Source organism: Paramormyrops kingsleyae, chromosome 1, assembly GCF_048594095.1.
Source record: "Paramormyrops kingsleyae isolate MSU_618 chromosome 1, PKINGS_0.4, whole genome shotgun sequence".
Lineage (NCBI taxonomy): Eukaryota > Metazoa > Chordata > Actinopteri > Osteoglossiformes > Mormyridae > Paramormyrops > Paramormyrops kingsleyae.
The window spans coordinates 72221890-72236308 of NC_132797.1; the positions used below are offsets into that span (position 1 = coordinate 72221890).

The following is a 14419-nucleotide window of genomic DNA, read 5'->3' on the forward strand; positions in this document are numbered from 1 at the left end:
GCAAAGGCCCTAGGGTCCCTTGTCCATTTTCGTAAACGGCAGTGATACCTGTACACAGAGCTGTCTCACTGCTGCTTGCATTATTCATATTCCTATTTCTATCAAGACATGACCCGTTTATGCCACTGAAATACGGGAACACGTAGAGTGACAGGCAGGGGGCGGGGTAACGAGGCTGGGTCACATGACCGAAGCTCGGGCTGGGTCCCCACGCTGTAAAACATAATTTGTGCTGCATGCTGCAGAGCCCATTTGCGGGTCTGGAACACCCCATTTACTGTGCCCCTGGTGACAAAACCGTCTCGACAAAGTTCCAGGCTAATACCAGCGATTTCTATTTCCATAAAAAAAATGAAACTTAATTTAGACAGTGACCTCTCGATTTGACGCTGCCCAAAATTAATTTACACCCAAATGTATTTGTGTCAGCCACTTTAATTACAAAATGATGTTAAATCAATGGGAACGTAAATTACGTGCGATTTCAGACTCATGATATGTCAGAAACACGTTTAACACGTGTTTAAACTTGTCCCACTTTTTGATTGATGTTAATAACATTCTATAGACGTTATTTAGAACTAATTTCTTCTTTAAATCACAATTAGTGGTTCGACAGATTAAAGCAATGTGTACATTTTTCTTTGACTATATTTCTCCCTTCATAACACCTCTTTACAAAGTCATATTTCCCTGTGGCAGATGACACATCTAAAAGATGGAGACATGAGGCACCATTGCATTCCCACCTTTCCCGAATACATGTCATCGGATCACCTCTGTTACCAGTAGAAAATATACCCAAGTCTCCATAAAATTTGAGAGAATAATTATTCTTATATATTCTGATATATACAGTCGTATATATGAAATATAGACCTGCTAACTGCAGTGTTTTCCCCCATTCATTCTTTTAAAAAGAAACCTTGATGAGGAAAAGCATCTTCAAACCGCGGAAATACAAACAACGTAATGCGCTGCACCCCGCCCCCCCCCCCCCAAAAAAAAAAAAAAAAAACGGGATTAATGGACAGGAAGGCAGTGAGGGAGGACAAATGTCCCCCAGCAAGGTTAGGGGGGATATGCAAGCCGCTCGGCTCACGTTTCGGCGCATCCTGAAAACGTGCTGCGGCGCAAACAGCGGCGCAAACCGCGCAGCACTGGGTGTCACTGCAGCCGCGGCTCCGGGCTCAGCGCAGTCCGCGTGTCCCTATGCATACAAATATAGCGGAGGCTGAAAGGACGCAGTGGACAGAGCCGGACGCTTTAAAAATATATATATACAATTTTATGGTTTTACGGAAATTAATATTTGCAAGCTCTAATTATGGCTCCGCGTTTCCACATTTTCTTGTGCCTATTTATAACATTATCACGACAAATGCAACGTTTCGGGGTAATTTTACCATAATTTTATCTCATCGTTGTTTTACAAGAAAACACGTTAAACAGAATAGATTTTAGATTGGATGTTACCCGATGTCAATATACAGCCACATTAGAAACTGAACATTTGCACTCAAAAAGAGGAAACGTTCTGCGCTCTCTTCTCGGCATAAACTCACCAAAACTACTCGTCTCCACCGACAAAAGCACCGAGCTTTCCGCCAAGCCCACCACGCTTGCCATCGCCCGTTTTTACGCCGTTGTCTCTCGCAGCGTGCGTGCGGGAGCCGGTCTATCGGCGCCCATCGATATGTTTGCGTTGCGCCAGGATGGAGCGGCTCTCCGCGCCGGGGATGACGCAAATGACCCAAAAAAGTGTTTCAACACGAAGATGGCGGCAACTTAACGCAGGACCAAAGATGACTGTGGCTGCTGGGAGAGCACAGACAAGGCATTGTGCCCAGACACGGAAGAGGCAGTGCGCCGGCTGAAACCGCAAAGACCCCCGGCTTTTTATAAGGAGTGTGTCGGCGAGGAGAGGGGGGACATCGCAGCCCGGGAGAGAGCGGGGCAGGGCGGCATGCTGCTGCGGGGGACTCGCTTCTCCTCCGGAGAGCCATGGCGAGCGGGGCTATGTCAGCACATGGCTTAATCTCCCTCAATGCACTAATTGGATGGGAAGAGCGGCTCGACGCAGAGTGAAGCCGGGACCGCGTCCACCCCAGGGTTTAAGCGGAAAACGGCGCAGGACCATCGTCAAGTCAATGCATATTGGGGAGAAGGACCCCCCACGGCGGAGACAGCCAGCGCTGCGCTTTCCCAAAATATGACCAGGGGTGCTTGCATGTGTCGGCAGCAAGATGACGGCTTAAATATCTGGATCGCACCCCGGGAGGACGAGAAGCCATTCGCGGATTCGGAGAGAGCGCAGAAATGGCGCCTGTCGCTCGCATCGCTGCTGTTTTTGACCGTCCTGCTCTCTGATCACTTGTGGCTGTGCGCCGAGGCGACCCGGAGTCGGACCCCGGAGCAGGCGGCGCTCACGGACATGGGCGATCAGTCCCCCGCAGACCGGCCGCCGCGCAGCCGCCACCGCAGGCACGAAAAGGCTCCCTTTTTGGGCGACTCAGCCAGGCGCTGGTGGCGCCTCGAAACTTGTCACCCAGACAGTTTCTCCAAAAACTGCTTTACTTTCGATGACGCCGAGCCCGTGTGCAGGGCGCTATCCGAGGCTGAATTCAACCTAAGCGATTTCTACCTTTCTTTTTGTAATTCCTACTCTCTTTTGGATTTGCTTTACGGGTTTTCAAGTCCGGACGAGCTGAACTGCAGCCTGGACGCGGTCATGGGAGGCGATCTATTAAGATGCAGCCGGTGCGTACAGGCGTACCAGCGACATGACCAGCATGCTCAGGAGAAGTACGAAGAGTTTGAACTCCTGGTTCAGAGATATGAAACGGATGTATACTCAGTGAGGACATGCATGGAGGAATGCAAGGTAGGACCCAAACTGTGCATCTTTCAGGGTTTGTGAGGTGGGCTCGCATCCCTCGGTCGCCATGGTAACCGATTCTCATTAGGATAAGCACAGGTAAGCCCGGGGTAAACAGGAGGTGCATCTATGTCCTCTTCGTATTTACGTCGGGTTGTGTGTTCGGATGCATCAGGCGGCTTCGGAGACTTCCTCTGGGTGTTTGTCTGGGCCGCGGAAAACACATTAGGAGGCAAAGCTGGTGGCAGAATTGGCCCAAAGGAGAAATTTAGCTGTTCAGAATTTTTATGTGGGGTTGGCCTGTGTTTGGGACATTCTGAGGTGGTCGAACGTGGTTCTGTGTGTGTGTGGGTCACTCTGATTGCGTGTGTGTTCAGGTTTCTATGCAGCTGAACTCAGATGCACACGATCGAGTCTCAGTGATGTCCATACTTTCCTGTTCATGAGCTCGTCCATGTTTGTAGGACTTAGTGACATCATTGGCAGTCCTGTTGCGATGTGCATATTGCTGTATCGCTTACACTGCATCTGTTGCATGACGGCTGCAGCCTTCTGAAACTCCCCTTTAAGGACGGAAAACACAGGTGCTTCAACTGTTTAATGCATATCCATTAGTGCAGCGGAACTGGAAGACTTGCAGCAGCTAAGAACGGTGTAGAGGTCAATGCACACTTGTGCAGTGAACTGTAAACAGGGCCCTCGTATGATGTTTGTTTGTTGCGGATTCATCTTGTGTTTGCAGTAGGCTTGTGCGAGCTCAGCACTGTCTTGACAGTGTTCCCACATCACCTGTTGTGTGTGTCTCAGCAGTGGGCCCTGTATCAATCTGGCATACAGTCTGTCCTTAATTACAGAGCGCCCAGTGTCCTGCGCTTGAGAAAGACGCCGATCGGCATGAAATCGCAACATCAACAGCAAGCAGCTGGTCGGGGGTATTGGGTTACATGTGATGTCGCATTGCCGTCACGCGGTGTCAAGGCGTCGCAGCGGTGCGGTGAAAATTGAATGTGTTTTTTCTTATTTTAGTGCAGATGGATATTACAGGATGTTACACAAGAATCAGCCAATCGGCACGAAGCCTTCTACGTGGTCCAATCAGAGAGCCTGGATAGTCCCCATCACCTTCAAGCAGAATGTGAAGGTCCATGCGGTTTCATTGTAGTGAACGTTTCCCCTTTTGGCCGATCTCTGTGAGACCCCCAGCTTCGCGTTTGAGGCCCCTGAACACACCTGAACATGCTCAGGGTAAAAGGACTTGTGGGTAGCGTGCTCCAGCCAGCTAGGTAGAGCAAGACATGAGTGGGATTGTGGGATTGATGAGGGGGGTGGCTTGGCTGTCACGTTTAGCTTTTATAAGGACCAAGGCTTGAGGGGAGTTGCATCCCTCCCACCACGCTGCGCAAGAAACCTGCTGCATCGCATGCATGCTGCGCCGGTGCATGTGCACGTCAGGTGAGCATGGGTTCGCCAACCGTCTTCATTGTGGCCGAATAGCTGCCTTTGTCAACACAGGAGGTCCGTGCGTCAGGTAGCGTAATGAAATGCATCCCTTCACAGTGAGAAACTCGATGGAACGCAGGCTGTTCAACCTGCCAATCACGCATGTCACAGTGGTAGTGGCGGGGTGGGGCTGGTGGGCGTAATCACGGTGTACAGTGGGGGCTGTAAATCCTGTGTCAGCCCCGAGCCGCAGGCGTCTCCGGCAGCCAGGGTCCCGCGTGACATCCTGTGTTTCGGAAGCCCTCGGTCAGTGAGCGTGGGAGCGTGTCTGTTTGCGGTTGTAATTATGACACTCGAAGCGCTTTAACACGCTCCAGCGTGCCGGAGCCTGACGGATTCGGAGCTCGGCGTGAAAAGCGGGGCACGTTGGAACCTGTCGGCAAATCTGCAAGGGGTCTCCCTCCCCCCCCGCCCCCCCAACCCCACACACACACTGATGATCAAGGTGCAGGCAGCTTTATCCTTGTACCCTCCATTTTCAGATATGCAGTGGCAAGAAATAGCACCCCCACCCCCCAGGACCACTGTGCAATATACAACAGCACTGATGGGTGGGGGGGGGGGGGGGCGCAATACTTAAAGTGCAAGACACAGAACAGTGTGTGTTTATGGAGTGGAACTAACAATAAATAAATATATAATAGCAAGGGAAAGTGACCAGTGCCAGAGGGGGGGTGGGAGTGGGGGTAAGGTGGCTTAGCGTCCTGGCCTCGGGGATGAAGCTGCCCCTGAAGCTGGCGGTGGGGCTCAGACGCTCCTGGATGATCATCCCCTCAAGCCCAGGCACGGTAATGTGGGTACGAGAGTCCCTGAGTGGGACACCGGGGGTCCTGCCTGAGACCCGCGGAGACCCGGCGTTCGCCACTGACAGCGGGCTCTGACTCCCCGCTGAACGGCCAAGTCGCCGCCGCTTTTTAGTTTAATGCCTGGTGAATCAATGCGGATTATGTGGTGCTCTGCCTGCCGGTGATCATCACAGACTGCGACGCCACGTCTCCTGCAGCGACACTGAATCCATATGCTTCAGTTTATAACTAGCTGCATATTGACCTCTTTGAATCCAGTTTTGTTCAGCTGCCTATTGATCTGGTCTCTGCCTGTCGATTTCCGTCCGATCAGGCGTAAGACATCGGGCAGGGTAGCGGACATGGAAGTGGCGTACTGATGTGGAAATTTTGACTGGTACCAATTGTCAATATATTTTTGTATAATATCACCAATACCGATAACCGGTTAACCTCTGGGCCACATGCCAAGTGTGCTGGGGGGGGCAAGCGATGAACCTTGCTGGTGCTGATTAGCGGAATGACTTGACATGGACTTTTTGTTCTGTGGAAGACTCGAGATCGATCATCTGGGCTCATTTAATAATGAATTAAAAACTGGTCTCCAGCCAGCGCTGAGATGTCGCAGAAGCAGAGACTCCGCCCACCTCATATTTCAGAGGATCATCCAGTATTGTGAAATAATGGGACATGGGGCACGATTTGTCCTGCACTTTCGGACCGCATGATCGATCCCCCCACCCCCCACTTGCCAAATTTTTATCGTCGGGGTCCCAAGAGGAGCTGTGGCTTAGTTCCTCAGATTGAAAGTAGCAGCCGTACCTTTAAATGGTAAAAGAACTGATGAAATCCCACATCCTCAACTATGGACAATGATTGTCTAATGCTATCATCTCAATTATTGCAGTAGTTGTGTCTTTAGCTCTGGCGCTGCTAACTTTGTGTATGGATACAGTCTAAATAATGTTTGGCAACATCAGCCAAGGCTAACACATCGGACCAATACGGTTATCTTGACTTTTAACAAATATTGGCTGATATTGATATGTTAACCAATATATCTTGCATCTTTAGAAATATTCCTAGTTCTTTGAAACCAAGAGATGTCAGGCAGAGAAGGTGGAATGACACTTTGGCGTTTAGTATAAACAATCCGGATGGGTCAAAGGGGTGGAGATGAAACGGAAGGAAGGATCCGGAGAGGGGACCGCAGACGTGCTCAGGCCTGGTCTTGGTAGCGATGCGCTACCTTGTCTTTCAGTTTCCACGCTTCTGCAAGTGAGATTAGAGGCTTGGCAATATGGCCACTGGTCTTGTCATCTTCATTTAATTTGCTTACCCAGAAGCCCAGCCTGGCTTGGTGCTGAACAAGTACTTTAAGGCCTGGGAGCTTGGTCTGGTTGACCTTGCCCTTCTAGGAGGTTGCCTTCCCATTGGCTGAAACTGAGGGGTGGGATGAGGATGCTCATGAATATACATGAAGCCTGTGGATCTGAGTTTTGGTCCCTCACCATCCCTGGGTCCAGTCACTCCTGCGGTGTTCTGGAGGGATTAGGCACCATCACAGAATGACAATTCCACAAAAACTGTGTGTGAATATGTGATACCCAAAATCTATCATGATAAATGTTGTTCATGCATATAATTGACAAGACTACTATGCTAAATCTTGCATTTTTGCCTTGTGACTCAGGCATATTCTTTCTTAAGGAATGATTTCATGAATCCAGCTAGGTTTGGCAAGTATGACCTATGCCTACACATTTCCCAGCTTCCGAAATGGCGTGTTCATCTCTGCCGTTTCCGCGACAATCAGAATATCAGGAACCCGGGCCAGGGAAGTCGTCCATTAGCATCCGGCAGATTTGTGGGGGGAGAAGGAGGGAATGCCTCACCCAGCTGACTCCCAGGTCTGACTCACCCGTTTCCTGCTTGTCCAGGGAGGTGTGGCCTTGTAGGCTTCCAGAACAGGCCTGAGAAAAACCTCCCTGGGGTGACCAGCAGCCAGGTCAGTATTCAAAGCCAGGGGACCCATCTGCAGAAAACACAACAGAGGGAGTCCTGCTTAGGACATGCGACACAGGATCACAGTAATTAATGCCCCAGAATATCCATGTCTTTGAGGTATGTGGACAGAGTGCAAACTGCAGGGATGAAGACACCCTATATCCTACTTTTCGATGTAGGATTTACTGAATTTCCACTGACAGTAATACCTTTGTTTGATTTCACACGAGGAAGAAGATGAGCTTCTCTCCATAGTCCAGGAAAATTGTTCCAGGTAATTTATTAATATGTATTATGACAAGAAAGCCTGGAGATCAGGCCTCACACAGCCTGGGTCAGGTTTCACACAGCCTGGATCAGGTCTCATGCAGCCTAGATCAGGTTTCACACAGCCTGGATCAGGTTTCACACAGCCTGGATCAGGTCACATGCAGCCTAGATCAGGTTTCACACAGCCTGGAGATTGGGCCTCACACAGCCTGGATGGGGCCTCACATTTGGACACATGTCACCACACGGGGACACATTCACACATGAAGACATACGAGGTACGGGACCTTGGAGGATGGCAAGCCAGGAGCCGAGGGGTAGCCAAATCAGAGCCAGAGTTTCAGTGTGAATGTCTGTGTTTGGGGGGTGCTGTGGTGATGGGGGGGTGCTGTGGAGCGTGCCTGCCTGTGTTGTTATGGAGATCCTAATTATGGCTGGTTTCATAACGGTGCCATTGAGCATGGTGTCTGTGCTGACGTCCCGTCCCAGCTGGGACGTCTGGGAGCCCCAAGTGGGCGTGGCGGGGGTTAGGGGGAGGGGGGGGAGCTGTGACACCCAGCATGTTGATGAAATCCAAGCCCTGGAGTTGCTGTGTCGGTGTGTCAGCTTGGAGTCCTGGTCGGGTGGAGGTCGTGGGCTGGGGAGAGGCTGCACCTGTACCTTCCTCCCCCCACCCCCCCCACCCCAGGCTAAGTCTGGAGTATCTCAGAGTAAATAGATCATTTAGCGTTCTGCGTCAGTCAGCATGGCTGCAGGCTACTGTTGTGCAGAGGAGCCTCTCAGATGCATGTGTGTGTGTGTGTGTGTGTGTGTGTGTGTGTGTGTGTATCTGATGGGTGGGGGGATTCTGCATGATTGGTGACCAGATGTGTCTCCTGGTTGATATTGTCATGGCGACGGCAGCGTGAATGATAAGCTCTCTCTCTCTCTCTCTCTCCTTCTCTTTCTCTGTGTCCCCCCGTCTTTCGCGTCCAGCCCCCTCCCTGTGACCCCCCATCCGTGGGTGTACAATGATCACAGAGGCTGTTTCTTTAATTCTGAGAGGCTGCCGGATGCGCAGCTGCCCGTTATAGAGCTGATGTTGTGATCGGCCGCTGATCCGCTGCTTTTTGCTGTGCAGAGTCAACACTGAGGATTAAAGCCCAGGTCACACACTCGCTGCAGATCTGATACCCTCAGCCGGCCGTTTCATGACCCCTGTAATACGCTGGGGGCTTCCCTCGGCGATCCCCTGCTGTCCCGGCCAAATCTGGGCACAAATGCATCCGGTGTTTCCACTTCCTGTGTTTGGCGAGAGTGAGTGAATCCCAGTGAATCGAGAGAACAGCACAATTCCTCCACTGAGACACTTAAAAAAGAAAGGGATGGGAAATAAATGTGTGATTTATATAAAAATATACTCTTAACCAATTCCTGCAAGAAGAATTACGCACTTGCCAATTGGCAGAGGAGGGTCTCTGCAGGAGTCTTTTTATGAGGACTGTCTTCCTGTTTTGTGAGTCACATGACCTCCGTAGATCATGCCAGCCTCAGACAGACATAGGGCTGCATCTTTCTCAAATCTAGAGCGTCACAGGTGTCGCCTGTGCCTTGTTGATGTTTTGGATTGACAAATCCCATGCACATGATCAGAGTTTGGTAATTCAGATCCAGAAAGTAAAAGTCCAGACTGGGATTTTGTTTCAACCAATCAGTTGAGTACTCTGTGACTTTATGTTCAACTGGTTGGTTGAAACACGATCTTGGTCTGGACTTTTACTCTCTGGACCTGAATTACCCAACTCCTGTCCACAGGATGACACGACCATGCTCTTTTGTCCTGACCTGGCAGGGAGGCAGGGACTCGCTCTGTCTCCCATAAGCCTCTGGGGCTCTGGCTGCTTCAGATCTCGTGTAGCACGCAGATGAGACGCCAGGGACAGCCAGTCACCTATAGACAGTCCTTATACATGTGAGCACACTTTACCAGCTTCACATCTTGGTCCTCCCCATCTTACCAGTTTCACACGTGGGTCCTCGTGCATATTAGCTCACTTTCCCAGCTTTACACGTGGGTCCTCGTGCATGTTAGCTCACTTTACCAGTTTCACATGTGGGTCCTCGTGCATGTTAGCTCACTTTGCCAGTTTCACACGTGGGTCCTCGTGCATGTTAGCTCACTTTGCCAGTTTCACACGTGGGTCCTCGTGCATATTAGCTCACTTCGCCAGTTTCACACGTGGGTCCTCGTGCATGTTAGCTCACTTTGCCAGTTTCACACGTGGGTCCTCGTGCATGTTAGCTCACTTTGCCAGTTTCACACGTGGGTTCTCGTGCATGTTAGCTAACTTTGCCAGTTTCACACGTGGGTCCTCGTGCATGTTAGCTCACTTTGCCAGTTTCACACGTGGGTCCTCGTGCATGTTAGCTCACTTTGCCAGTTTCACACGTGGGTCCTCGTGCATGTTAGCTCACTTTGCCAGTTTCACACGTGGGTCCTCGTGCATGTTATCTCACTTTACCAGTTTCACACGTGGGTCCTCGTGCATATTAGCTCACTTTACCAGCTTCACACGTGGGTCCTCGTGCATATTACCTCACTTTACCAGCTTCACACGTGGGTCCTCGTGCATGTTAGCTCACTTTAGTGCCTTTAGTGAGAAGGTGCAGGGGCAGGGCTGAAAGAGGAGAGGTAACCCAGTACCCAAACAGGAACGTGGCAGGGGAGCTAGGTGGGGGGGGGGGGGGTGAAGAGAAGCAGGGGCCTCCGGGGCCTGAAATGAGGCTGCAGTGAGCTGGGTCCTCGGGGACTGCGATCACGGGTGCCTCTGATGGATGCCTGACTCGTAATGCTGTCACGCCTGTCAGCCACGCTACGTCAGGCAGCTTGTTTTATTCACTGTTCCTGTATCCGGAGTCCTAAGCTGCTTTTTTTTGGGGGGGGGCAGCTAAAGCTGACAACACACACACACACATAGACACACACACACACACACACACACACATAGACACACACACACACACAGACACACACACACACATAGACACACACACACACACACACACACACAGTCCTGTTGTTATTTGCTTTTTTATGCTCCTGATCTGATCTGACACTGAGCTTCCTGTTGAGTTATACAGCAGGAGTTATACTGTAGCAGCAAATATGCAGATGCCCCCCCCCCCCCCAGCAGGAACTCTCCCTTCTTTACGGGTCCCTTTGTATGTAGGGCAGTTTAGCTCCTGCTCAGACAGCCTCCTGAGAACGGCAGTCATGTGACATGTTAGAGCTCCGCCTCCCAAACAGCTCTCCGCCGCATGCACCCATTTCATTCTTCTCCTACCACCCCTCCGATACCAGTCTCCCCCTTAAATGCAAGATCACATGCTCTGTGTAGCTGTTTGGGTAAATACATGAACCAGATATCCGGCTCATTTCCGTATTCAAGGGACGATACCATTAAAAAATGACCGAGAGGGACCTAGTGACAAACCAAAGCTGGACTCCAGAGACATATCAGGAAACATGACTTTACAGTTTCAGGCTGGAAAGACACAGGAAGGAATTGGATCATCTCATAAACCGGGGGCTGTTTGTCCCAATGAGCACACAGGTGCATTGTGGGTAGGCTCAGAGTCACCATCCAGATCAGTCATCAACAAATGTGCATGAGTTTTATGCCTGTCGTCTGTCTCTTGCTGTTGTTTCCAGGATATTTCGGCTGCCCTTATGCTGGCAACAGGAAATTCAGGAGTCGTTGTCAGATGGTAATCGGTCAGCGATCCCCAGAGGTTCAGGAACGTCACTTCAGCATTCATGTTTGTCAGGGGTGTCTGCCACACTGCCGGAATTAGTATAAACAAATAAACGCCAAACAGGGCAGAGTCTCGTACACATACTTGTGTTTGCACTCAAGAAAGAATGCCGTCCATTCAGCCTCGCTATTTCAGCATTCGTATTTTCATGAACCTCCAATTAAGATCTTCACCCGTCTCCGAAACGTCTCCGCGACTGGGCACTTAGCCGGCCTGCTATGTACCCAGCTTCCGCTCGACAGGCGGCTAATGGTGATGGTGGGGGGGGCGGGGGGGGGCATGGAGAGGAGCAGATAGGACACAGAGCCCTAATGAAGGAGATTGTTATCTGCTGTTTTTGTGCTTGTAAACTTCATGCTTATACACGCACAGAATATGTGTGGCTCACATCGGCTTGGGTGGTATTACGGTAATGTAGTATAGTAGTATAGTGCAGTATTTTGAGTACACCGCAGTATTTTGAAATCCATATTAACCGAGCTTGGGGGGGGGGGGGGGGCGGGGGGTGTTTATGTTACGGGGCACACAAGTTTTCAAAGTATCTTGAAAAATACAATTGCTTTTGAAATGCTGTCAAAATACTGTATACCGTGGTATCACGTCTGGCTGGTGTGACAGTATGAAAAATTGCATACTGTTCAAGCTTCACATATGCTGCTGTGTATTGTGAATTTTTCTTTTTGACATTTTCAGAGCAAACTGGATCTTTAAGCAGGATGGTAGTCAGGAATTCAGAATAGGAATGGCCATTTTAATTAACATATGAATGTATGTGAATTATGAGGTTGTGTATGCTTCACTTGCTGACTGTCACTCTTGTTTCTCTGGGGGGCCGCTCTTGCGACTGTGCCGGCCCCCGTGTGCTTGATGAATAGAAAGGAAGCTGCTTTTTCAGAATGGAGAGGTAACCTGAGACATTACAACGCAGTAAGCTCTCCCTCACCATGTTAGAGGCACACTAAAGAGCTGTGTTGCTCTCTATACAGTCTAGTTTGCATATTGTATGCACAGGAGTTGGTCCTGACTGCCCACGTCTGTGTGAAATTCAGCAGGGAGCAGCGTGGTCAGGATGGGCAGCAGAGGAGATGCACAGGAAGGATGGAATTGCCAGTAAAGAGACCAGTAAAGGGGCCTCGAGTGCAGCAGACAAAGTCCCTCCTATCTGTAATCCCGTTCTCCTCTCCCTTCCTCATCCTCCTCTCTTCCTCCTTTCCTCATCCTCCTCTCTTCCTCTCTCCCTAATCCTTCTCGCTCTCCACCTCTCACCCCCTCATCCTCCTCTCTCTCCCTCCCTCGTACTCTTCTTTCCCTCCCTCTCTTTTTCTCTAATTCTCATCTTTGCCTCCCTCTCTCCTTCCCTTATCCTCCTCTCCCTCCCTCTCTCCTTCCCACATCCTCCTTTCTCCCTTTCTCTCTCCTTCCCTCATCCTCCCCTCTCCCTCCCTCATCCCCCTCTCTGTTTTCCTACTCTATACCCCCCCTTACCTTCCTCTCTCTGCCACCCTCATCTTCCTCTGTCTGCCTCCCTCATCCTTCCTCCCTCCCGCTCTTTGTCTCTTTTGTCATCCCTTTCTCTTTTTCTTCCTTTCTTCTCATCAAGGTCATGTTTCACAAATGTCGAAATAGATTCAGAGGAATGATGGTCAGTTTGTGCATTGGAACTGCAAAAAGCCACGTTAATATATATTAATACAAAGAGCACTAATAAGATGTCAATATATGCCTCATAAAAATCCATGACACAGAAAAAACGTTTGCGTTGACGTGCAGGAAGTATCTGCAGCATCAGAAATAGTGTATGAACAAAGTGCAAATCTGAAATTATTTTTAAATCAGCCTTTGGCAGAAACACAGCAGACTGTCTCCAAAATCATACTAAAATCTGTGTCAGTGGCCAGCAGCGGAGAGCAGCGGCCACAGGCATGCAAAAGCAGATTAAATCACAATCACAAAATGCAGAACAATTCTCCAGATGCCAGCCGCGCTGTGATGACAGCGTGCCTCATGGTGGCGGTCCTCGCAGGGGGCGGCGAAGTGCTGTGTGAATGCCCTGTGCAGCTGGCGGCCTTGGGCTCTGTCCCAGCTTGTCACCGACTGAGCGACGGGGACCGGTGTGCCAGCGCTTCAGGTGTTAATGCAGTGAAGCTGCCTCCTGGGCAGGGACATGTGAGATCTTCTCATTGAGATGGATCACTGGCACATGGTGGAATTTAACCATCAGCATGGGCGAGCAGTGACACAGAGATTCAACACAGGGCACAAGCATTGACACAGAGATTAAATACAGGGCACAGGCATCAACACAGATTCAACCTAGGGCATGAACATCAGCAGGGATTTAACACATACTCAGCACAGGGCACAGGCAGCGATACAGTATCAACACAGTGATTTAACAGTTTCAACACAGGACACGGGTAGTGACACAGAGCATCAACACAGAGATTTAATACAGTGAATGAGCATCAACACAGAGATTTGACACCGAGCACTGGCACGGAGATTCAACACAGGCCATGAGCATTAATGGAGGACATTAACACAGAGGGCTGGGGGGTGGGGGACATGTCACCATGGCGACTGCATTATCAGCGAGTGTGATGTGGCCAGTGATCTTGGGAACTGGAGGAAGGTGTCGAGGGGGATCCTTTCACATGTAACGTCCTTCAACACAACATCTCATCACATATATGCCTGAGGTGTCACATGTGTAAAAATCCAGATCGGAGTGGAACACGGCAGGTCTAGTGCATCATATGTAGCTGATGCAAACAAAGCGATTTCACTAACCATCGGTATAATGTACAAAGGTAATCTAACCAAAGTTACCAATAATGCTTCATAGCGATAACAAACGTCTGTGTTACACATTTATGTATTTGCCTTACTTTTTAATGGTTATTTTAATGTGCACTCACTCTCACTTTCAGGGTGATGCAGTGTACAAGAATCACTTATCAGTTTAACTACAGTGCAGTGTACAGTAGTACAATATACTCTATTAGTGTAAAGAATCTTGATTTGTATGCAGTACAGGTACAGCATAGGTTCAATATACTGTATAGGGTTGTATGCAGTATACATGATGTTTGATTAGTGTTGAAATGTTCTAACATCCTACTAGACAGAACGTAACCCAGACATGGGCACACCATTTTATTTATTTATTTATTTACAGCTTAGC

At 49.8% G+C, this 14419-nt stretch overlaps 1 protein-coding gene across 1 annotated transcript in view; it reads left to right on the plus strand.

Moving 5' to 3' along the window:
• Positions 1–1048: 1048 nt before the first annotated feature.
• Positions 1049–14419, plus strand: part of LOC111852268 (NALCN channel auxiliary factor 1-like) — a 51754-nt gene continuing 38383 nt past the window's right edge. Inside the window, exon 1 of the mRNA XM_023828002.2 lies at positions 1049–2884. Within this exon, the coding sequence (XP_023683770.2) occupies positions 2213–2884 (672 nt within the window). The 5' untranslated portion in view covers positions 1049–2212. The remainder of the gene's footprint in view (positions 2885–14419) is intronic.